Source organism: Eleutherodactylus coqui, chromosome 3 (assembly GCF_035609145.1).
Source record: "Eleutherodactylus coqui strain aEleCoq1 chromosome 3, aEleCoq1.hap1, whole genome shotgun sequence".
In the NCBI taxonomy this organism is placed as follows: Eukaryota; Metazoa; Chordata; class Amphibia; order Anura; family Eleutherodactylidae; genus Eleutherodactylus; species Eleutherodactylus coqui.
In genome coordinates this window covers 69,482,481-69,508,213 of record NC_089839.1, presented here as the reverse complement: position 1 = coordinate 69,508,213, position 25,733 = coordinate 69,482,481, and the positions used below count along the sequence as shown (strand labels likewise).

The following is a 25,733-nucleotide window of genomic DNA, read 5'->3' as shown; positions in this document are numbered from 1 at the left end:
TCTGGCATCAGTGCTCACATCCTGGACACCCTAATGCCAAGAACTGGGAAGGTGATGATGCGGCCTCTGACTGGCTAAGGCAGCCCCTAACTTCTGCTGTTAGCATGGACATAGATCACCATGAGAGCTTCTGCGCTATTTACCGGAGAAGGAGAGGCAAGTATTGTTCCTTTTGTTATTTTAGTACATAGGCAGCTGGTTAAAAAACTTTTTTTTTAGATGTTGGACAATTCCTTTAATCAGTTTAAAATAAAAGGTTAATCACCTGTATAAAAAAAAATCCAATGAATACAGTTAGAGGAGCCAAGCCAGGTATATCCAGCCACAGACCTCATATGTCCAAATTTTTGGATGCCCCCCCCCCCCCCCCTTTTTGAGAAATTTCTCCAACCTCAAAAGTTGGCCCTAGCAACATATCCCATCATTACTGGTGAATTTGGCAATGGCTCAAACTTAGGTTTTTAACATGAATTACCTTCTATTCGATCATTTTTTCCCATTAAAAAATCCTCTGTGTAGGGCGTCATATCGAGTCGCAGAGGGAAAGAGAAATGAGTGTTGACTTTTTCCTTCATCATGGTGACCATGTTAAATGTGTACCGCATTGTATTAAAGCTTAATATCCGTGGCAACTTCTTAAAACAAGCTCTGAAATGAACAGCACACAATAAGTCAGCACGTATGTCCCTGCAAATATTAAAGAAACATCTGACGGTATCAAACTAGGAGCTAATAGGTTGGATGGGTTCTGTGAGAGGCAAATTTGACATGAACGACTAAAGAGCTATGCAAATAAGTTGTGTGCCCCTACTCTGCCATAATGTATGAAGTTTACAGTGGTGTTCTGGTAAAAAAGAAGGGCTAAAAGCCCCAGAAACCCGACAGCCATGATAAGTCTCAGTTTGGGACACTTAAACTGCAGATATATGGAAGTACTAGTCCCTACAGTTACTGCACTTAAGCACAGCAGGGCTCGCCTTCTCGTTAGTGAAATGGTGTGTGTGCTCATCAGCACCTGTGTGCAGGACCTGCAGGGACTAATTAGCTCCATTCCACTTTAAAGGCTTATTCCGGCCCTTTACAAATAATGACCTATCTCTTGGATAGGTCATCAGTAGTTGATCGATGGGGGATCAGTGTCCATCAGCTGATCGGCCGGCCTGCTGTCAGTACAGCAGGGTCGGACGCCGACAATGGTCCGAACAGCCAATCCTGACCATAAGAGGAGCAGGATTTGTAAGAGAAGCACGGCGCTCCTACTGATTTCAATGGGGTTGAAACTAGCGCCTTCATTTCCTGCCCTGACCCCTGATGGCGACTGAAAATAGCCTTTCCAGAGCAATCACTTGAGCCTGCTTTGACTACCTTCCATAATAGTTCCTTTTCAGTTTGGCTGCGAAGAGGAAAGTGAAGACAGTAAACTACACAAGAGAAAGTTTTTCAGCAAGTTAAACTGTTGATTTGTGCGGAGTTAAGTTCTGAGGAAACCCTTTTAAGCGGGACTGTAAACGAAGATATGATGAGGCAGTGACACAATGACTAAGAATTCTGAAAGTAAGTTTATCAAGAAGAACTATTTTTATAATTTTGGACAATTTTAGTTATTTTTGCTCTCAGAAAACCTCTTTAAGATGGGAGCTATCACACTAATATGACGAACATAACCTGGAAGCAAAGGACTGAAAGAAATTAAAAGTGGTAAAATAAAAAGAAATGTAAAAAAAAAAATCCGTGTATACCGTATAAGCCGCGTATTCAGCACATTTTTTAATGCTGTAAAAGCCCCCCCCCCCCCCCCCCCTCAGCTTATACTCGATAGAGGTATAATAAAATAAAAAAAAAAGCAATATGCACCTCCGAGCCAGCGTCTGTGTCCCCGACGCGATGATCTCCCCGGCGGTGCGGCAAGCTGCTTGGGAATTCTCTACGCTATCATCTCCCTGCTCGGCTTTGAATTTCCCCGACGTCAGCGCTGTGATTGGTTTATTGAGAGTCGGCTGTGAATGGCTGGCGCTCGATCCAATCACAGTGCTTACTTACACAGCGCTCACGCCGGGGGAATTCAAAGCCGAACAGGGGGATGATAGTGGGGAGAATTCTCAAGCAGCTTGCCGTAAAGCCGGGAACACAGACTCCGGCTGGGAGGCGAGTATTGCGGGGTTTTTTTGTTTGTTTTTTACCCAGTATATACTCGAGTACAGCTAGGCTTATACTCGAGTCAATAAGTTTTACCAGTTTTTTGAGGTAAAACTTATTGATTCTGCTTATACTCGGGTTGGCTAATACTCGAGTATATACAGTAGTATAAAACCAGGTACCTAAAGAAGGACAAATAAAAAGAAAGACTAGATACAAGGGGAGACTAGGAGTAATTGTTGCCCATAGCAAACAGATCACATTGTTCGTTTTTCAATCTGTTTTGAAAAAGGGAAATCTAATTACTATAAGTCAGTTTTAGTCTATTTTTCATGCTTGTGTCCCATGATTTATCTGCATACACCCAAAAGCAGCAGCATAATAATAAACCCCCAGGGGAAGACTTACCTTTTCTCTGCTCGCACCTTCTTGCCACAGTGGGAACAGGTGTACATGTTGTCACCTTCCAATGTGTCCTTGATGGTAACTTCATCCAGTGATTCCTTGGGAAACAACAAACAGTATTTAATCCCTTTCTTACAAAAAGACAATCATTCAACTTCAGTCATGGGCCTATTTAATTATTACTTTTTTGATATAACCTACATATATACAATAGTGCTTTTTCATAAAGTTCATTTTTTTAAAAACCCATTTAGAGAAAAACATATTTAGAGAAAGTGAATGAAGTTAGAAGGGGGAAAGCTTTTTTTCAAAAAATTATTTCATTCAGTGACCTTTTTCACATTGAGCATCTGATCAACAGTGCCATAATATACGGACCACCCTCAAAGTGACTACTTTTTTAATGTTCACCCCAGAGAGATAGTCACTCTTCTTTGTAGGAGAACGAAGTAAATTGGCATTCATTTCAAATGTGTTTAGGCATACTCAAAAGGAAAAAAAATCCATCACAGCATAATTATCCAGCAAATAAATTGCCATAAAACACATTAATTTTGCTTTTTACAGCAATGGATTAAAATCTCAGTAAAACGTGTTACATTTAGGCTAATAAGAAGGTGCGGAATGCTCGGAAGCAGGTCTTCATACAGAAGCCAGTGTCAAGTGTGCTTTCAGCATTTGCTCAATGAAGTCCTTTGCCCCCACTACCCCCCCCCCCCCCCCCATTGTACTAGCTATATTCAACAGCACTGAAAGAGTTCTCAGCAAGTGTATGTCCTCGACAAGGAGCCATTGGGACTGAGGAATTATCCCAAGTAAAAACAGGCTCACTGAGAGGTGCTTAAGTAAAGGCCCCTCCTCTATGTCATCAATATGCCCTACATATGAACAGATTGTCAATCCCAATCAACTGATAGGCAGATATCATTGCTTCTATGAATGCTGCTATCCATTCTTCTATACATAGAATCTACAAGTCTACAATTACACTTACGCAGATTTTGCTTAACCAACACTCAAGTGTTCTATACATTCCATGAAATAAAATGTAGCCCACTAAATACAGTTTAATGTATGTATGAAGGAAAAAGCAATGCTGAGTTCTACCCAGTTTTCGCCATTCATCATCGGTTTCAGCTGCATTTTCTACGCACGCACAGAATGATAGAATGGTAGAGTTAGAAGGGATCTCCAGGGTCATCGGGTCCAACCCCCTGCTCAATGCGGGATCACTAAATCATCCCAGACAGATATCTGTCCAGCTTTTGTTTGAACACGACCATTGAAGGAGAACTCACCACCTCCTGTGGCAAACTGTTCCACTCATTGATCACCCCCTCACTGTCTAATATCTAATCTGCGTCTCCTACCTTTCAGTTTCATCCCATTGCTTCTGGTCTTTCCTTGTACAAATGAGAATAGGGCTGATCCCTCTGCACTTTGACAGCCCTTCAGATATTTGTAGACCGCTATTAAAGCTCAGTAAGAATTGCGCGTACATAATAGGAGTACAGAACTGAGGTATCAATCCTACTCACATAGATGTTTTTCATATCAGCCACCTGACACCTGACCGTGTAGAACTCTTCAGCTGTTTGACTAACATGTTCACAATCCTGAAAGCAAAAGGCTAAAATAAATAAATTACGGAATACGTGTACCAAGTTACTATAAACCAAGTACATTTTGTTGTGCATGAATATACGTGGCAAGTTACAACTGTCTAACAACCGGAGCGTCTCATGCATCAATTAGAATTGGACCTACAGACAAGACTGGGGGCGTTATGCCGTAACCTCAGGCAAGTGTATTGCCCAAAATGCACCTGCTGTCAGAAAGGATGAAATTGTGGAAACACTTATATGGGTACAAAATTTGGGTAGATTCTTATCACTGCATGAGATTACACTCATTTTATTTTTTTTACCTGTGGTAGATCTGTATGAAACTTTTTTCGAAGTTCAGTTTTAGATTATTTGCAGCAATATTTGCAACTGATGCAAAACTGATGCATCAAAACAGTTTCGTGCAAACATACCTGCAGACATTCTCTTCTCACATTAACGCCGTCGCACTCCCACAAACCTATACAAAGTACATCATACAACACATACTCTAAGACAACTTACCAAAGACACTACGTTATTAGTTATTACACCTCCAAACAGACTTTTGACCGTGTTTTTCTGTGGATGGAGTGGGGAGGAACATAAAGAAAAAGTTAGTACCGCTCTGTTAATAATAGTAGATCAAAGAGATAATAGTTAGTAGAACTCACCAGCTCAGGAGACATTTCTTCTATCTTAGTAATGAGGTCTGTAAAGAACTCGGTCATGTCTTTCTGCTCTCCCGTGTTCAGCGGCTGTTTGTCCATGGTGTAGGTCTTGCAGAAGGGTCTGGGGTTATAAGCTTTACATTCACTCTCCTGTAATAAATACAGCCATTAAAACAGCTTAGGCTGACATTCACACCAGCATTGAGAATCCCTGCCAGAAAGGATCAATCCAATAATAGAAGTAAACAGATCCCAATGACTATAATGGGGTCCGACTAGCTTCCGGTACACAGTCAAGGATTTCCTGGACAAAATAGCAAAGCATACTGTGCCATTATATGCGGGATCTTTGGAGGAATCCACATGAGATGCACCAAACAGAGATTCAGAGGCCAATTATGAACACAGCCTTATACCCGTTTCCCCCAAAATAAGACAGGGTCTTATATTCATTTTCGCTCCAAGGGATTTTACATATATAGCTGTCTGGATACTATTTAAATTGATCTTTTATTATTAAATGTAACTAGGGCTTATTTTTTTGGAGGAGGGCTTATATTTCAAGCATCCCCAAAAATCCTGAAAGATCATTTTGCACCCTTAAAAATCATGTTCATTGAACATATAAGGCTGTAAGGCCCAAGAAGAAAGCAATGAGGTTCCTCTAATCATCAAACGTAGCACATAAGAGTTAAGAATTGCATTACCAACTGGACAAGCCACTTACCATTAAATAAGTAAACATTTTTTGAAGTTCCAGTAAGGTAGTCTTATGTTTAATATCATCTGAATACTGCAAAAGATCAAAGGAATAACCAATGTAATATAAAGCTTTCTACAAAAGACAATGTGATTAAAACTCCTTCCCATCTTACATCTTAGGCCAGACTGACACAAGCGTAATTGCGCCGCATATTATGTGCACTATGAAAGTACATTGCTTTTCAGTGATCTGTTGACACTTGCGAATAGTCAATGTATATAATATGCGCACAAAAAAACAGCACATGTTCTATTCTGCCATGTATTACCTGCGACTGAGCCCACTGTGGTCTATGAGCATTGCTTATGTGCAGCGTTTATACACACCAATGCGAAGCGCGAAATTTACAGAAATAAAAGAAAAAAACTAGAAAGACTGCGGATGACAGTGTGCATGAGATACGCTGTCATGTGCAGTGCAAAATCACTGCCCCACGCAGCGATAGGCCGGCTCCAAAGTGGTGAAACACGGTCGTGTGAGCCTAGCCGTACTGATAAGAAAAATATAGTAAAGCTGGTTGGATTGAGGACAAACGCCTCCATTTCATTAAAGGCAGCTGTTTGTGGCAGAATCCTCTAACAGTATAAGAATATAGGGCATACTATTCAAATACCTTAGCAGTAAAGATGGCTTGCCTCGCCTCAGGTATCATGTACAGTTGTTGAATGGTAGACGCCAAATAGCAAGTAGCTCCAAGATTTGTGAGTCCAACAAACCTACATTCAGCCCGGACATCATCATGGGGCCAGTAGTCCCACTTGTAAGGTGCATGGGAAGCTGTAGTTTAAAATAGATGGAACAGCATTTAGAAAAAGGTAAAAAGATGATGGGAAAATAACTTTAAGTGCAAGAATATAATTCTAGAACCGTGCCAATCAGAGGTCATAATTTAGCAAATTAAAACATACTGTATATTGTCGTTAGAGAGCTTCTCATGTATAGAAATCCCATGTACCCTATACTCGCATTCACATTCTCCATCAATTAGCCTAAGCAGAGTGGTGCTACTAGGACTAGAGATGAGCGAGCGTACTCGGAAAAGCACTACTCGCTCGAGTAATTGGCTTTATCCGAGTATCGCTCTGCTCATCCCTGAAGATTCGGGTGCCGCTGCGGCTGACAGGTGAGTCGCAGCGGGGAGCAGGGGAGAGCGGGCGGGAGAGAGGGAGAGAAAGATCTCCCCTCCGTTCCTCCCCGCTCTCCCCTGCAGCTCCCCGCTCCGTGACGGCACCCGAATCTTCAGGGACGAGCACAGCGATACTCGGATAAAGCAAATTACTCGAGCGAGTAGTGCTTTTCCGAGTACGCTGGCTCATCTCTAACTAGGACCATTTCTTTATCTGGAGAACTTGATGAATTTAATAGGCAGTAGAGGACAGGCGATTTGGACAAAAACGAAAAAAAATTTTTAATCTCTTCTGGATTTTAAATCTTCCTGTTTTGTTCATTTTTTATTCTAAACATGCTAAAAATACTAAGTTACTTTTCTACTGAAGGAAATGACATTCACAGCATTTCCTTAACATAGGCTAATTATCAGAACTGAATGGAACAATTCTGATAATCAGTACTAATCAAATAATTGCTGTGAATGTGATTCTGTCATGTAAAGGAACGGGGCACGAGTTTTAGTTGTATACACATGATGACTGAATCACTGACAAAAATAGAGAGATTTAACATTCATTTTTATTTCATTTTCATTGAAATAGTAGACTAGCTCATTTTAATAGCTATTGCCTTTGTTCTCAATGCTAGTTATCAGGTCTACTTATCCCTCTAGCAATTACTACCTTAACTGCATCTTTATCAATATTTAATATTGTAGTCCAGTCTGAATTGTGATGCTGACATAGCCTAGCCCAGAATTCATTTTAAAAATAAAGTCGGAAACCATATTACTGCCTCTTCCACTCACCTACTAATCACATAATGAATGGTTTATCTGCAGATAGGCCATCAATCGTAGATTAGTGGGGAAGGGGGGTGCCCTTCAGGACCACTACTAAATCAGCTGTTGTCCAGGTCAGTGTGCACATGAATGGAACTTCAGTGGGAACTTGGCCTGCAGTACCATGCCTGGCCACTGCAGTGGGAACTGAGCTGTCTATTTCCTGCAGAAATCAGCGCTATGCACCAGCATACTGGTCTGGAAAACAGCTGATCAGTAGGGCTCCTGGATGGCAGACCCCCACTGATCTACTATTGATGGTCTATCCTGGGGATAGGCTTATCAATAGTTTACAACTGGACAACCCCTTTAAGTAAATATCATCAGTTTGTTTTTTTTTAAAAAACTTCAACTTTAAACTTTGTGTTTCAGCACTTTCATTTCATTACATTCTTCGAGGAATGTATCTTGGATCTACTTTATTAGGAGTCAGTAAGGAAACAAATATTCTTGGTAGCTAGCCCCAGAATTGTAACTCTGCAATTATCTTAAGAAAGCTGCAACTGCTCGCCGGGATTACCAAGCTAGAAGTCATGGATACGAAAACAGAAATATAATCATTTTCTATTTTTTTTCCATTAGGATGTCTGACTAAGGAGCATGGGAAACAAAATTCAAGTGTACGTAAGTCCCATTTCCACAGAAGGATTATCACTAGAGATGAGCAAGTATACTCAGTAAAGGCAATTGCTCGAGCGAGCATTGCCTTTAGCGAGTACCTGCCCGCTCGAGACTGCAGGTTCGGGTGCCGGCGCGGGGGAGCGGTGAGTAGCGGCTGTCAGCAGGAGGGAGCGGGGGGGAGGGGGGAGAGAGAGATCTCCCCTCCGTTCCGCTCTCCTCCGCAGCTCCCTGCCCGCCGCCGGCACCTGAACCTTTCATCTCGTGCGGGCAGGTACTCGCTAAAGGCAATGCTCGCTTGAGCAATTGCCTTTACAGAGTATACTCGCTCATCTCTAATTATCACATAAAATTCGTTCCCATAGGAGGTTAAGTGCTGAGCGAGAAGCAGACGAGAAGCCCGCGATCCTGCGGCAAGACTTTCTGTTTGAATGCTCTGCACTAGCGCTGACGACCTTAGATGTGACATCAGCGCTCTAGTTTAAAAAAGACAGTCGGCCTGTGTAAAAGCGTCTTTAGTCTAGCTGGGGGTTATTGGAGAATATGTAAAAACCTCAACAGACCTAATCTGTTCCGTGTGTTTGTTACTTACTGACAACCAGTCTGACAATGCGCAATCAGTGATGACATTACCAATATATAAGGACAAGTCTTATTAATAAGGAGTACAATTCTATAAAAAGATGTTCCAAATGTGTTGTTTCACAGGGAACAGAGTCTTTACAAACAGACTAGTCAGGAGGGCTGACAGCTCCCCTCTAATTTAATCAAGAAATAACTATATTACTACATTATCACAGTGTTTGCCGTTAAACATTTTTTTTAAAAAGTCAACAACTCCGAAAAGTTAAGCCTCATGTTAACTTGCATGAACGGAGTCCACTGCTGAATCCCGCAGTGGTATTTGTGCGTGCCCGCAGACATGGAGAGGAAAAGACACTTTCTTACCTGTCCGGATCCAGCACAGATCTCCTCTTAGCCGGCCAGATCTTCTTCAGAACGGCGGGTGCATCTGGGAGCGTCGGCCAACGCGCCCGACACATGTGCAGTGCTGTTTTTTTTTACATCTCCTGCTTTCCCACGGATCTACGGCACAGCCACAGTGACAGCTGTAGGTGTGCTGCACATCGGACAGCTTCCATTGACTTCAATGGAAGCCGTCCCTGCGAAACCCGCAGGAAAATGGAGCATGCTGCGATTTCTTCCTGCGCGTGCGATCCACACGCCGGGGAAAATTAAAAAAAAAAAAAAAAAATCACAACCGCATGCTTTAAATTGCTGTGCGGATGCTAATGCATCCCTACGGGCGGGCAAGAGGTGCAGGTCTGCCACACGGGAGACCTGTGCAGATTTTATAATTAAAATCCGCTCATAGACATTGGGCCTTAAAGGAAAAGCAACAACTCCAGGTCATGAAGTGGTGAAAGGTCAACACAGGACAGCCATAAAAGTATTCTAAAGCCTCGGGCTCTTACACTGCATGTGCTGCGCCATCACCCAGTTGTGTAACAGTCTGTAGTTCTCCACGGAGCCCTTCACCATTTCCACTAAGAGGTCATATGCTGCAGCTCGGGAAGAATGGGATTTACATTTGGGCTGCAATCTGTCCTTTAAACTTGGTAACATGAACAGTAGGTTAAAAACATCTCGGAGGAACTCCTGAAAAAAAGTAACAAAAAGCACAGTAAACTACTATCTTGGACAAAGTCCAACACATTTACTTTTAAAAGAGTTTGCCGAGACTAAAGAGATCAGTGACCCAGAATAAATCATCAATATCAGATCAGTGGTGGCCTGACTCCCAGCATCCCTGGCAATCAGATGGTTCAAGAGACTGCAGTGATTTGCAGCAATGGCGTCTGGTATTGGCAGCTCAATCCTATTCATTTGAATGAGACTCAGCTTCACATTGACCATGTGAGTGATGAATGTAATGTCACAGGCCTATGGGGGAGGGGGCGACATAACCCATCCTGAGAAGAGCGCATCAATACTTTAATCACGGAAAACCCCTTAGATCATTAGCATCGTAAATGATCAACCCACCTGCCCTTCTCTTGAAAACTTAAAAGGTGGCTTGTGTTTGATGACACTGGTGGCCAAGCGCAGGAGTCCTGTCATCCCATCATCTTCTATGTTGCCATCCTGGTAATCTAGGATTTCTCTGCTATTAAGGAACATGAAATAATTAGGTTTGCTTAAGAGTAAATGGGGTATTCTTTAAAGCTTAAAGAGTACCTGCGCTTTCAGAAAACTTTTGAAAATGGCAGAGACACGTCAAAAGTATTGATCAGTGGGGGTCCCGCAGATGAAACCCCCACTAATTGCTAGAATAAGTTGGCTGCAGTGCTTACTTGAGCGTTGTGCGGCCTCGGCTATTCTTTTTCGACTGCTTCTGACAGCTGAAGACAGCCTCATAGCGGTATACAGAAGCTTCCTATACACCTTTTATGAAAGTGCAGGTACTCGTAAAGAGAATTCATCAAATTTTCTAATACAATTTAAGTACAGTAGTCTGTTGTCATTGAATGGGAACCTTCTGTTGGTTTACCAGTGCAGAGAATGGTATAAGAGAGTCCTTATAACTGCACTGTAAGTAGACGGGCATCTGTGTGATTACCACACGATCAAGACAAAGCATCGCGTGGAAGTAACCAATGAAGACTACCAATCAATGACAACAAGCAGAGGGTTTGGCTGATCTAGAATTTAAGCAGAAAGTATATTAGGAAATTGAATAACTTATTTCAGCTTCAGCAAAAAAGCTTAAATGGATATTCCTGTTTCGGACTTTTAGGACATATCCACATTATATGCCATAAAAGCCTTGGGTGTGAGAGCCCCAGATCTATGTGGACTGTATGCAGTGGTTGGGGTTGGCATGGATTATAAAAGCAAAGAGGGCTACTCTACACAGTTTCAGTAAGCCACAGAGAAGTTGATTGGAGTTGCAGAAACAGTAGCAGCTGTTTCCGTATCCCCAGCCACCATGCACCACGTATAGAGAAGTATTGCCATCTTGACCACGACTGACTGAGCTAAGAACACCCCTTTAAAAGGGAGGGTAGTAACAATAGAAAACAGACCTACCTGCGAATGCAGTCAGCCAAATGTCGTGCTAGTGCATCTAAATCGAGCAATGTTGTCTAAACCCGAAATGGAAAAGAAAAAAAAAAAAGTTTGAGACAAAAAAAAAAAAGTTAGTGCCGTCCATTCATGTACCATACAATGTCTTATGTAGTCATTGTACAAACACATTTACACCATATCAAATACGTAAAAACATGGAGGGTATTTGTTTACACCTTTGCAACCAAATTAGAGGAAAAATAGGCACAAATCTTGGCGCATGTTGCATCTGCACAAACTTTTTTAACTAATCATCTTACACTACAATTGCCACTTTTATGGAGAGTGTAGCTTAATAAGAGGGATGTGACCTCCTGTGGCTCAACAGATTTACATCCGAATCAGTCTTAAAGGGGTTCTCTCATTAGAAAACAAAAATCAATACTTACCTATTCCTCCCCCGTCAGCCTTCTTAAAACATCTTCTCCTTGCCAATCTACTCCCATCTCCTGCAGTCCTCCCGGGTCACCTCCCCTCCAGCCAGCCGATTCCTCCGGTGATGAAGCATCCATTGCTGGCATTCTCCTTCCTGCAGGACAATGTACGCTACATCACTAGCAACGTAGTATTCACAGCCTAGCAGGGAGTGCCGAGCTATTGCTGAGTCTTGGCAATAGCTCAGCATTCCATGCTAGGCAATGAACGTTACATCACTAGTGACGTAACCTACACTGACCTGCTGGAAGGAGAAGGCAGAGAATGGAAGCTCCACAAGAAGAAGATCCTGCCGGCTTGCAGTGGGGTTACCCTGGGACTGGAGAAGATCAGCGAGGTGAAGATGCCGTAAGAAGACTAACTGGGGAGGAATAAGTATTGTTTGTTTGTTTTTTTTAAACTACAAACCCCTTAAATAAACAGGGAACTGGAGTGAGAGGTGCAGGCATCTTAATTAGGTGACTCTCTGTGCACCCAAATGTTAGGCCAGTTTCTGACAGATTATACGAAATCTGATGGGCTATGGGAGTTCCTGCCCCCTCCTGTTGTCTCGCCCCCTTTGCGACACTTTTTTCAAATAAAATATTACAATAGCTAATTTTGATGCAAAAAATGGTGTGCATCAAAATGTACAACTTTTATTCACAAGTTTCACTATGATAAACCTACCCCTGGTGTCAAGGTTAATAGGTATTCCTAAAGGGTCAGAGATGGAGAGGTATGGCTACACTATTACAACTGTATACAAGCACAAAAAATACATTCATTGCAACAGAAAAGTAAACCATACCTGGCTGGCATCTTTGACATGGATGTTATCAATCAGTTTACACAGTAACCAAAAATATTCTTTACATCCAGGTCGTAGAATAGTTTCTTCCTCATAGTCTTCAACCTATAAAGATTCATAGCAAAAGTTTTTTAAAAATACATCATTCTAATAGCTATATACTTTCATATCAACATCTTGCTTGTGCATACTGGAGTATTCTGCAGACAGGACAGAAACTGCTAGATCTGGGTCAAGACTTTCCAAATCTAGTTCCCAAGTCTCAAGTTAAAGCCAACCTGCGGCTACAATGAATAACTCACATGAAGCTGCAGATTTACGTTAGATTACATCTAGACAAACGTGTGCAATTTGCACGTTTCATGTATTTTTCCTTCTCTCCTTCGCAGATTTCTTCATATAGGGTTATCTAATATATATATATATCATATTAGGGCAAATAAACACTGAGCTCTGAACCAGAGGAGAGCGCCATTAACAAGCAGCCCTTAGTGGCGGCCCCATAGTGTTTTTACGTCCTGCCATTGCAGGGCATGTATGGAGGGAGATAGTGCTGCTATCTCCCTCCATACATCACGGGTGTCAGCTGTTTATTAAAGCTGACACCAGCGGGCAATATAGCCCCTACACACCACGCGGCCGATCGGGGCTGTTAACCTTTTAAATCCCCCGAATGATGTTCAGGGGTCCCGTACGGAACGTTGGAATGTTGTTTTTTTTCCTATTTCTCTCTACTTAGAATTTTTTTAAACGTTTTTCAGTACATTATGTGGTACATTAAATAATACCATTGAAAAATACAACTCGTCCGGCAAAAAACAAGCCCTCATACAGCTAGATCGATGAATAAAGGAGTTACGATTTTTTTTAAAGGGAGGAGGTAAAAATGAAAAAGAAAAAAAAAACATAAAAGCTCCGTTACGAAGGAGATAACATTCATTTGAATGGAATACCAAGTTTCCCCAGCAATGGCCTCTACACGGTAACATCTGCTTAGCCATAGCTTTTTCTTCTTGCACTATCAGTTTTGGTGACCAGACCCATGGCGATCAGTTGATCATTGCCAAGGCTCTCTTATATTGCCAAGGCTCTCTTATATTGCCAAGGCTCTCTTATATTGCCAAGGCTCTCTTATATTGCCAAGGCTCTCTTATATTGCCAAGGCTCTCTTATATTGCCAAGGCTCTCTTATATTGCCAAGGCTTTTTGGTGAGACAACAACCACAAACATTTCCACATCTGTGCCGTATAAGTATGATGCTGTCATCTAGAACTTAGCACAAAGTAAAACACAGACAGGCAATAACACACTGCAAGACAAGAGTACTGAAGGTACCCAAGAATGCTGCCACTGAAAAACACCTCAAACCGCTATGAAAAAACTAATCATTGCCTCCTGAAAACCAAAAGAGAAAACACCCTTTTGGGGATAATGCACATTTTCACCCTCCGTTCTTGCCGACTGGGCTGCTCTTCTTTAAGCGATGTCAGAAAAGTGTTTTGGGCCAAATCAGATTACCTCCCAACTGCTGATCCTCTTTATGCAGTTTCACTTAAAGGTGATATATGTTGTGTTTGCAGCCGCATCTCCCTCCTCCTCTATTCACTAACTCTACATTAAATATTTGGCAAACGAGGAGCTTTCTGAACATAGCTGACTGCAGGCAGAAAACAAGGAACTACAGGCTACTGGAAGGCGAAGCAGCCGCCGCATTTCCCTAGCAAAATGAATAAAATATACTGAATGCCACTACTGATTTATAAGATAAAACTCATGATATGGCAAGCAGGTTTTTTTTCTTTTTTTTAGTTATATGAAAGGAACCAACTTTGAAGCCGTTTCTTCCTCCAGTCATTGAGGTGAACATAGTTCCCACCATAATGACATGACTTACCCGAATAGGCTTTAGTGCTTGAGCATCAGGAAGAAACTTTAATAACGTTGATGCAGCCAGAAGCAAGAAGGATCTATTTATTGAGTCACCACCATCCAGACCAGAAAGGGACAGTTTGTACAGACCATTGCATGATTCATGACGTACTGCAGTCTGGGAAGATTAACAGGAGAAATACAAATGAGGGGGATCGAGTTTAAAGGATTTAACTTTAAGGACTTCGAAGTCTTGTATTTAATGATTTCTAAACCTGGTAAAATGGATTTTGAGCATTAATATAATAAAACACTATATACTTCACCTGGACAACAGTATAGAGTGAAAATAGAGTAAGGAAGAAAAGCAAGAACAAGGCTTTGCTTGCCTGCGACTGCAGGTCTATGACAGCTCTGTATCCCCAATGTGAAGCCAACACAAACATTCCAAATATTTAACATTTATCAAATAAGGCACCTTTGACCTCTACACCAAATATATATAAAAAAGAAGATGGCATCCCTCTTCTAACTTACCATGTTGATTAATTTTTGCACACAACTGCTAACAATAAACTTAGAAAATATTGAATAAAAGTTGAGGCCCTTTTACATGCCACGATTATCGCTCTACATGTGTTTAAATGGCCAAAAGTGAACGTTAATCGTTACGCGTAAATGCGGGCAGTCTTGCATTTTTTGTTCATCCATGACTTTTGGTCCACATAAAAGCAGTCGTTTGGCCGTTCACCTGGTTTAAATGACAAGCGATTCGTGGGGAGGGGTTATTGTTTGGTGGGGCGTACTTGCTTGCGTCCAAAAAGGCACAGCGATTGGCTGTCGGGAAAACACAGCAACTCTTTTTACACGCTCTCCTAGTGCTCCACCATTGGCTGGTAAATCAATCGGCCGTTATGGCGAGCACCGCAGAAGCTACAAAGAGCATCGAAAATACATTTGCCATCTTTTACTTCGCATGCTACGGTCATGGTATCTACAGGGAGGATTTAACTTTGGCGCCAGCTGGTTCTGCTACTTCTTCCGACTAAAGATTCGTGATCGTAAACGCTTCAAATGTCAATTCACTAAACTCCTTATTTTCTGTTTACTCAAACCTGATTCTTTCATAATGCCAATTCAGAGAGCGCCTGAACCCGACGCCTAGAGTCTTTTTTAGATGTCAATTCACCAAGCTCCTTGGCTTTTTTTGTACACCAACTATGCGCAGGCGCACCCACCTACTTTCAATCCACACTTGCACAAAGCAATGTTTTTTCTGTCATCACTAATGCAAACGTCCTCCTATCAAACAATCGTGCTCTTATCTTTACATGTAAATGCTACCAAATGACACACCAAACGAATGAAATGCCCAGACGCCACGTCCATTTCTAGCGATAATTGTTAGGTTTAAACGCTCATCTTTAAAAGCAAAACCATTACTCATTATCGACAGTTTAAACAAATTTTGAGTGATAAATGTTGCGTGTAAAGGCCCATTTACATGGAGCAAGGATTGCTCAAAGATCACTCAAACGTCAGTTTGAGTGACAGCTTTGAGCGATCATTTTGCATAAACTATTAAGTAGCTACTCAGCTACTTAATAGGAATTTAGTGTGCAAATGAAGTCTTAAGCTGAAAGCATTTAATAGACCGAGCGCTCTTATCTGCTTTCAGTTCCTTTGTTCTCCGAAGGGAAACAATGCCATCAGCATTACCCGTGGAGTACTACTAATAAGGCCAAACAACAATTTTTATGTTGGCCGGAATTTAACGATCAGCTAGCAGTGCACGATGGCCATGCGCTTAGACGCAACGATGATCGCTCAAACGATTATCAAAGAACGAATTTGAGCGATCATCGCTCCATGTAAATGGACCTTTACACGGACTTTAGTTTTAGGCTGCCTGCACACCAAGATTAAATAACCACAGGCAGATCACCACTAATTGCTCAGCACATGGACTTGCTATATAATTCCAGGTACGGCCCGGTAATAAGTGGTGATTCGTACACGGCTAGAGCGGATCACCACATTATATATGGGCACTCTTATTATCCTGTTAGTGGAGAACAGGGTGACTGAGGTCAGTATAGAGAGACGGTCTTACTGGCAATTCTGGATGTCTGAGCAGGAAGTTTACAGATTTTGAAATACAGAAAAACTGATAATTTAACTCCAAGGAAAATGTGAAAAGATCAATAAGGGCTTAATCACAAGGGCGATGTACATGTCTGTGTGCTGTCCATATGTGTATTTGACGGCACGCACACAGCACACTCACCCATTATAGTCAATGGGGCTATGGAGATATGTTTTTTTTCTTATATGGACTTCAATTTTTAATGATCATTGCTATATAATGCTAGAAAAAAAAATGGGTCAAAATCATCTCATCTGAATATGCATTTACACTCAGCCTTACCTCAGGAATAAGAAGAGTTAATTTCTTAAGCCAATCTTGTAGATTATCACTGTCTGCCAGGCTGGATTTCACCGCAGAGCAACAGTGAGCCCAACTGACTAAAAGCCACATTGAGTAATGGGTAACTGTTGGGAGGAACACACAGGAAACGTGTTAACAGCAAATCAAATCGCTTGTTAGGGCGCTATTACACATGTGCTGGCGGCCACTGCTAGCGCTCACATTTTCCTAAATTGCTAAACTGACCCAGCAAGTCCAGCTGCAGTCAGGTAATGAGCGCTATTACACGACCGTTAGCGACCCTAGCGTAATAGCAGCCTTACGAATCCCACTGCTGATAATAAACCCTAATTATTACCGTTCTAATATTGAGACATCCTTCCTGCAGATAAAGCACAAACCCCGCAAAGAGAGACCCATGGGGGGGGGGGGGGAGTTGCCAAGAAATGGTTCAATGTATGCCATTTTACCCCTCTGCCTGTTTTTATTTGAGCCAGAGGCATCACCTTTAATGTGAAGGTAAGCTGAGCAGCAGTGCTTTTAAGACCGTGGCTCTTTCATTACTCCAAATATCATGGGTCCTGGTAGTCTGACCCCAAGAATTAAATATTGAAGAACTATCCCAGGGAAAGGCCATAAATAATCATGTCCCAGAAACCCCCTTTAAAAACTGAATGTATACAGGCAACAGTAAACACATCATTGACTGCTCACCTTCATGCCTTGAACGATGGTCAGACTGAGCCTTCAATACGCTGCAAGAAAACATCATGGTATGTAAGAAAGAAATACTCAAACCCAGGCAATTCAGTAGGTGCAATTTATACCACCAACATACTTACCGCTGGGCTAAATTATCATAGGTGTAAGCAACAGACATTAAACGCTGAATCAAACAGGTGCCTTGGACAAGGACTAGAAAGACCTTCAGGGAGACAAAAACAGAAGAAACCGGGGCTTTAGAAACAATCGTGCAAGTAGAGATAAAACAGCATACACCAGACACCACTTAAAAACGGATGAATGAAGAACGTGTGGGCTCACAGGTCTCCAATTTTAATTAAATATGAAATTGAAAATCAAATGATCAGAGTAGAGGCCCTTTAACACGCAACGGTTATTGCTCAAAATTTGTTCAAACGGGCAAAAGTGAGTGATCATTGTTATGTGTAAACGCGGGTAGTCCTGCACTATTCGCTCACTTGTCGTAAACCGCTGGCATAAAAATAGTCGTCAGGCTGCTCAAATAACGGTCCATTTGAATAGAATTTGTCCAGTCATTTGAGCGGCTTGCGGGGTGGTGTGCTTGTTTGCCTTGCATACAGGAGTACATTGTTTACTCAGGCCAGCAGAAGACAATGGAATACTGCAGGCCAGATAATCCTTCACATAAACACTCGCCCACCTGCGCAAACAACTAATACTGAGTTCACTTTTAGCTAATGAGGGAAATAAATGATTCAAGCCATTATCTATACATATAATTTTATGCAAAAAGGTCAATTCGTTCAGTCGTTTGTCCGTTTTAGCAATAATTGTTGCGTGTAAAAGAGCCTTTAGAGTATGAGAGAATACACAATAACTACATAGGTATTTTCTGAGCTGTAAAACTGTGTGAAATGTCTAGCAACATGTACGCTCCACCTATAAGGAAGTTATAATTATTCCGTTTCTAGCACAAAGATGTTCACACCTATTCTATAAGCCAAATGAGACATCTTGCAAGATGCGAGTCCATTTCGTGACTGCATGTGAGCACAGATAATTTGATATAATATGCATGTGAATAGCCCCATGCCTGCTGTCAAGAAAAAGAACCATGAGCCATGATGATAAACGTAAGGGTCTTCTTAGACCTGACAGTCGTCCCAGCAATAATAGCTCCTGTGCTTTCACACCGGAGCGATAATCACTCAACGTTTAGGGGTGGAGTGGGCCGAAGATCGCTTCTGCCCGCCTCCATTCATAACTGGCAATTGTTGATAGATGTACAGCTGCCTGTTTACATCGTCGATTGTTATTTGATTTTTATGACTGCAGAAACTGAATGAGGAGCATTAAGCAAACTAATTAGCATTCGTTGTTCAGTCACTGGTTACATTTACACTGAATGATTATTGTTCAGATTGTCGCGATCCGGCGAGAATCAGATCGATAATCATTCCATGTAAAAGTAGATCCAAAGTAAGATAGAATGATTGCGTGTTCATTTCATAACCTATCTTTATAAGGATTGATGTCCCTGATACAGAGCTCCAGATCTTCTGCCTCCTTCACAGCCATAGAAATAACAAAACTGTAACTGCTGCCTCTGTGGCTGACTCAACTGCTCTGTGAGAAGAAGCTCCTTTTTGTCAAAGGTGACATATTTGCTTGGCAAAGGTCCAAATGCTTTAAAATGTTGAATGGTCTTTTAACCCTTTCCAATCCACTGTCTGACGTATTAAGACATTATGATTTAAGGATGTACAGCTCCGATGTTGGAAGACATCCGTTCAGGTTCTCTTGCTGTATATTGCCAGCCTCTCTGCTGTTGGAGCCTATCCAACGTGTCACCTCATGCAGTAGTGGCTTTAGCGCATCCTTTGCTTGTAATGGGTTTTGAGAGACCTGGTGTGCTGTGGGCCACTATATGAACTATTGTGGTCATTGTCTTGTAGCTATGTCATACACAGCATTGGCCTAGCCCTGTGTTGCATAAACTTCATAAGTAATCAGTCACTTACATGAATATATCAACTATAATATATACCCATGTCAGGTAATTGGATGGTTAGAATGTATCTGCCGTGTCAGATCTTTCGTCACAATTTTGATGCCAAAATCCACGAGTGAATAGACCCCTACATGGATTACTTTTTCCTCTGAAACTGAATTTTAATTGTTTTATACGAACAAATACAATGATGGCTTATACCATTACGTTACGCACCTCTGTTAAACGCGGTATATGAAGACCCTTTGAGTGATCTGCAGTTGATTTTCTTGATTTTCCAGGCCATGCTCTTTTTCTGTGGCTCTCTGCTATACCCGACCAAGCAAATACGTCATGATATGCCAAATCCAAATCGGTTGGGTCCACAGCGAACTGACATATCAACTTTAGCAGACACGCTAAACAATCCAGTTGCCACTGCAGAGACAGATGGATTTAGTACTAACAGAAGCATAAACAAAACAACAGTTGCAATTTGTGTCCGTGATGAAACATGAACATATTTCCATGATAGTACTGGCAAGATACCACTTGGGCTGCCTGTCCACGGAAGAGATTTCATTGCGAGATCCACGGTGATACATCAGCCATGGACGTGGCATGACACGCTTTCCATACGCTAATTATGGAAAGCGCAGCCCAATGTCCATGAGCGGAAAATCATAGCAATTCTCCGCTCGCGGGATTCAAATTGCGGCATACAGCGATTTTCCACGGTGAGCCTATCTATTAGATAGGTTCACCGCGGAGACCTGTCAGTTCTCCCCCCTGCAGCGGAATATCGCTAATTCACAAAAGAAATTACAGATTGCAGATTATGACATTGCAGCTGATTTTCATGGTTTTTACACAACAACTTCAGTGTGCAACTAAATATAACTAACCAGGAAGTGAAGCTAGTAAATGATCATCTACTATCCAAAAGATTATGGCCTCATGGAAGCACCACATTCTATATACACACACACATATTATATACACATACATATTTATTTTAATGCAACCCACACAGAACAGAAGAACATGTCTGAAGAGAGCACTCACCACATCGCTGCTGCAAACATGTATCCAGATAGGTATAAATGGAGTTCACAGAGCAGCTGTTGGTGATCAGACCAAAAATACTAGAAAAACAGGGATTCAGCAACTCCACAAATAAAATTCACTTCTTTATTGCATATTTATAATAATACAGGATGAAAGTTCAAAAAGACAGTGTGAACTGCTACACGTTTCAAGCGAACATCACTCTTGTTTACAACAACATGCAGTTAACAAGAGCCAAGTCGGCTGGAAAATCATAAGAGGTAATGCCCACGGACGGATTTCCGCCGCGTTAAACCATGGCGTTTCACCGCAGCTATTAGGTTCTATTGAACCTAATAGCTCAATGTACATGCTGAGGAATTTCACAGCGTGAAATTACCCGCGGCATGTCCTATTTGCCGCGGGAATTCGCGCAGACTGCATCCATTGTAGTCAACGGAAGCTGCCTGTCACGCTATACTTCCACTGTAGCACAGTGGTAGTATACCATGAATACATGCCCCGCTGTGCTGTACTGCGCATGCGTGTCATGCGGAAGCTAGCGGATCCAGAGGAGAGTATGGGGTCTTTGCGGGGGGGGGGGGTGCCGTGATGGTCTCCGCTGCAGTATTCCACTTGCGGAGCCTGTCATGGCCATGGGCATGAGCCCTTAGAGCTTACATTGTCCCTTTGAACTTCACTTCTTTATTGCATGTTTAAAATAGGAGTTTTATTTGCAGAGGTGCCAATTCCTTATTTACATCCAGTATACAATGAAATCCCCATTTGTAATACATGGTTCCATAGTCAAGAACCGTGTAAATACAGAGCATGAATACCATATGTGTGCTTGAGGCCTAGGACAAGTCTGACAAAAGAAAGGGGAAGCAAAAATAAAATCTCACCACAGTCCAAGACTCCTGTTCCTTGGGCTCCAAAATCCCGGAATTAAATATTTCAATCAACTGTTGTAGACCCCCTGCAGCAACAAACTAAGAATACGTAGGGAGTCAAACATTTATTGGTTCAATGCCTAAACAACATAGTTTCACCTCCTCCACAAACACATTAAAAGTTCATACCATAAAGAATGGTTTGGTGAATTTTTATTTATAAGCTTATCAGAAATGGCCTCAAAAAGTCACCTTCTGGCCTAAAGGTGGAGGCATTAAATGTTTGATAAGATCCTGCTCGAATTTAAAATTGCTTTAGCAGTAATGACATAAGAGAAATTAAGGTTTAATAACTTTAGACATCAGTCAAGAACATATCCAAGATCCTTGGTATATACAATGAACACAATGACTGCCCCAAAGAGAGACATACTTTATTACATTATACACATTGTCAAACAATATTAAAAAACAATTACCAGGAAGGAGTGAGGACATACCCTATGCAAGATAGAGTAAATGTATACAAATACTATCAATAAATAGCACCCAACGTAAATACACAATGCATTCAGAAAGGCTTCAGATTAGAGATAAGCGAACGTACTCGGTAAGGCCGATTTCACAATCGAGCACCGCGATTTTCGAGTACTTCACTACTCGGGTGAAAAGTACTCGGGGTCGCCGGGGGGCGTGGCGTGGTGGAGCGGGGGGTAGCAGCGGGGAACAGGGGGGAGCCCTCTCTCTCTCCCTCTCCCCCCCACTCCCCTCTGCAACCCCCCGCTCACCCACAGCGCCCCCGAGTACTTTTCACCCGAGTAGTGAAGTACTCGAAAATAGTGGTGCTCGATTGCGAAATCGCCCTTACCGAGTACGTTCGCTCATCTCTACTTCAGATCCTTTTTTTTTTTTTTACATTTTGTTATGTTGGGGCCTTCTGCAAATTTAAAAAAAAATGTAGTTTTCCTCATCATTCTGCGCTCAATACCCCATAATAACAAAGTGAAAACAAAATATTTCTAACATTTTGCATTGACATAAGTATTCACGCCCTGCACTTAGTTAAGGCACCTTTGGCAGCGATTACAGCCTGGTGTCTCCTTGGTTATGAGGCCACAAGGTTTGCACATCTGGATTTAGAGATTTTCAGCAATTTTTCTGCAGATCCTCTCAAGCTCTGTCAGGTTGGATGGGGGCCATCAGTGGACAGCCATTTTCAGGTCTCTTTAGAGAAGACCGATGGGGTTCAATTTAAGGCTCTGGTTAGGCCACTCAAGGACATTCACAGAGCTGTCCCCTAAGCCTCTCTCTCCTGTGTTGTCCTGGCTGTGTACTTAGGGTCAATGGCTTATTAGAAGGTGACCCTTCTGCCCAGTCTGAGGTCTCTTGAGCTTTTGATCAGGTTTTCATTATGAATCTCTCTGTACTTTGCACCTTTCAGCTTTCCATCATCCCTGACCGGTCTCCCTCTCCCAGCTACTGAAAAACACCCCACAGTATGATACCACTACCATGTTTCACTGTAGGCATGGTATTGGGCAGGTGTTAAGCGGTGCCTGGTTTCCTCCAGACATAACACTTAGAAATGAGGCCAAAAAGTTCAATCTTGGTTTCATCAGACCACAGAATTTTGTTTCGCAGTCTGAGTCCTTTATGTGCTTTTTGGCAAACTCCAGATTGGCATTCATGTGTCTTATTTATTTTTTTGGGCATCTATATGGTTACTCTAAATACGAGGAATCTTGTAAGTGTTATATGCTATTTTGCCTTTTGTGATCACTGGAGATCGTAGGTGTTAATAGCACCATCAGTAAAACTGTACCTTGCAGCTCCAGGTGTTCTTACTGTTTTCTATCTGATCTTCACTGGAGTCATCAGAGTCTGGATACAAATCACTATAACTGCCCTGTGATATAAAAGTAATGAATATCAGATAAAAACCCTGTGTAGAAATTTGTAAAGTGCATCTAAAAGCGCAATAAACAACTGCATAAAAAATATGAATTCACTGTGGACTTCGAGGTTAACCCCTTAGTGACCAAGCCTGTTTGCGCCTTAATGACCAGGCAAACTTTTGGAAATGTGATGTGTGTCAATTTAACAGAATAACTCTGTAAAGGTTTTGCATATCCAAGTAATTCTGACATTGTCTTTTTTTTACCACCTAAATGAAGTACAATAGGTGGTGAAAAAAACTGAATTTGTGTATATTTATTAAAAGTGCCAAAATTGGGAAAACATTTTTTTGAGGGATATCAAAAGAGGGATATATTTTTCACATTTTCAACTGTAATATCTCAATTATAGGCAGACATACTGTACCCATTTTTGATGAGATATATATTTCCATCTGTTTACTTTATTCTGGAAGCACATTTGAATTTTTTTTTAACCATTGAAACAGGTCCATGGAGGATAAACACATCAGGTGACAAATCAAGGCAAAGGCCTCTGGTAAGAAGTTTTATCTCCCCCTCAGCGATCAAGTCTGTGAGGAAAGATGAAACTAACTTTTTTTTTTGCAGTTATCCACTGGAGTGTGCGGGAACTACAGCTGAGAGTAAGGAAATTTTAAAGATTTCCCACTCCTTTCCAGCTTCTGCGCATGTGTGACACCATTTTGCTGGTGGCATCCATGCACAAAAGCTTGGGAAGGTCCCTACAACAAGAATGCATTGTGAGACATTACCAGAGGCCTATGGTAAGCATTTTCATTTCGCCTCCCAGATCATATCTGTGAGGGGAGATGAAATTTAAATTTTGAAAAAAAATTTTTATTAAGTTTTATGTGATTGCCATTACCCATCATGTGACCCCACACCACGACCCTCGATACTAGCTCCAGGCTCTCGGCTACCTCCGGTAGCTGATATCAGGGAGCCGTCACACTCACAGACCCCAGGGCTTTACTCTACATGGTCAATGTGTTTTTACAGCCCTGTAGAATAAAGTCCAGACACCCAGGACGTGAAAACACATATGGGTGGTCACTAAGAGGTTAATATGCTCAAAAGTCGTTTTAGCTTGGTTTCCAACCCCTAGTGGCAGGTTCTATACCCAAGATCTTTGCCGTGTGCACCGGTGATACATGGCCATGTCAACAGAAAGTTTTAAAGGAAAAAAAAAAAAGTGTTGCTCTTTGAACGCTATAAAACAAAAAGCCAAAAAAGAAACCAGAAGACAAAAGTCAAGATGGCTTGATCATAATGACCTTCTTTTGGGGTCTTAAAAGACGTTAATTAACAGATTCTGTCAATCAAATCAACTTGAGACGATTACCGTAGATTCTCTTCTAATCCTCCTGTTTGGCTTTCCCAGTGCTTCAATAATTTCAAGAGCATACAATAGCTTGTGCGCACTTTTTATTCGAAGTAAGTCTTTCCAGCAGGGTCCATCATTTCCCTTAAACGAAAAAAAAAGGAGAGCAAATTATAAAAATACATGACACACAGGAGGTGCGCAGACGAGAAAGAGGGGTTACTAGCAGCACTCTCTTGAACCCAGTATAGGTGGGACTAGAAAATGCAAAGCCACATAAAAGGAAACCTGAACCATTGTTCTCAGGAAGGATACATGCATAACAAAAAGGACTTGTGGCAGCATGTATAGGTGCAAAAAAAAAAATCTTCAAATCTTTTTTTCCTCCATAAAAGGTAAATGCATTTACCTTTTATGAAGGAACTAGCTTACTCGTCGTGCGTTGCTGCGAAGACAGACATACATTTGTGCGTACGTGCGTGTGTATATATATATATATATATATATATATATATATATATATATATATAAACAACCAATCACAGCACAGCTTTCATGTTACCTCAGCTTTATAATACCTATATAACAACTAATCACAGAGCAGCTTTCATGTTACCTCAAAGGTATAAAATATGTAACAACCAATCACAGAGCAGCTTTCATGTTACCTCAGCAGTATAATATATAACAACCAATCACAGTGCAGCTTTCATATTACCTAAGCGGTATAATATATAACAACCAAATCGCAGCGCAGCTTACATGTTACCTGAGCAGTATAATATATAACAACCAATGACAGCGCAGCCTTCATGTTTCCTCAGCGGTATAGGAAATGACAACCAATTGCAGCGCAGCTTACATGTTACCTCAGCTTTATAATATATAACACCCAATCACAGCGCAGCTTTTATGTTACCTCAGCAGTATAATATATAGCAACCAATCACAGCGCAGCTTTCATGTTACCTCAGCAGTATAATATATAGCAACCAATCACAGCGCAGCTTTCATGTTACCTCAGCAGTATAATATATAAC

The 25,733-nt window shown here is 41.6% G+C and overlaps 1 protein-coding gene across 1 annotated transcript in view; it reads right to left on the bottom strand.

Annotated features, from left to right (window-relative positions):
- USP34 (ubiquitin specific peptidase 34) overlaps positions 1 to 25,733 on the bottom strand; it is a 127,701-nt gene that overhangs the window by 45,167 nt on the left and 56,801 nt on the right. The window contains exons 30-48 of the mRNA XM_066595726.1: positions 24,715 to 24,837; positions 23,258 to 23,341; positions 21,448 to 21,534; positions 19,733 to 19,933; positions 17,643 to 17,725; positions 17,515 to 17,555; positions 16,801 to 16,925; positions 14,398 to 14,550; positions 12,503 to 12,607; positions 11,239 to 11,294; positions 10,195 to 10,315; positions 9,624 to 9,807; positions 6,193 to 6,356; positions 5,544 to 5,609; positions 4,820 to 4,966; positions 4,671 to 4,727; positions 4,080 to 4,157; positions 2,545 to 2,639; positions 476 to 648 (exon numbers count right to left, since the gene is read on the bottom strand). Of these exons, the coding sequence (XP_066451823.1) occupies positions 476 to 648; positions 2,545 to 2,639; positions 4,080 to 4,157; positions 4,671 to 4,727; positions 4,820 to 4,966; positions 5,544 to 5,609; positions 6,193 to 6,356; positions 9,624 to 9,807; positions 10,195 to 10,315; positions 11,239 to 11,294; positions 12,503 to 12,607; positions 14,398 to 14,550; positions 16,801 to 16,925; positions 17,515 to 17,555; positions 17,643 to 17,725; positions 19,733 to 19,933; positions 21,448 to 21,534; positions 23,258 to 23,341; positions 24,715 to 24,837 (2,143 nt within the window). The remainder of the gene's footprint in view (positions 1 to 475; positions 649 to 2,544; positions 2,640 to 4,079; positions 4,158 to 4,670; positions 4,728 to 4,819; positions 4,967 to 5,543; positions 5,610 to 6,192; positions 6,357 to 9,623; positions 9,808 to 10,194; positions 10,316 to 11,238; positions 11,295 to 12,502; positions 12,608 to 14,397; positions 14,551 to 16,800; positions 16,926 to 17,514; positions 17,556 to 17,642; positions 17,726 to 19,732; positions 19,934 to 21,447; positions 21,535 to 23,257; positions 23,342 to 24,714; positions 24,838 to 25,733) is intronic.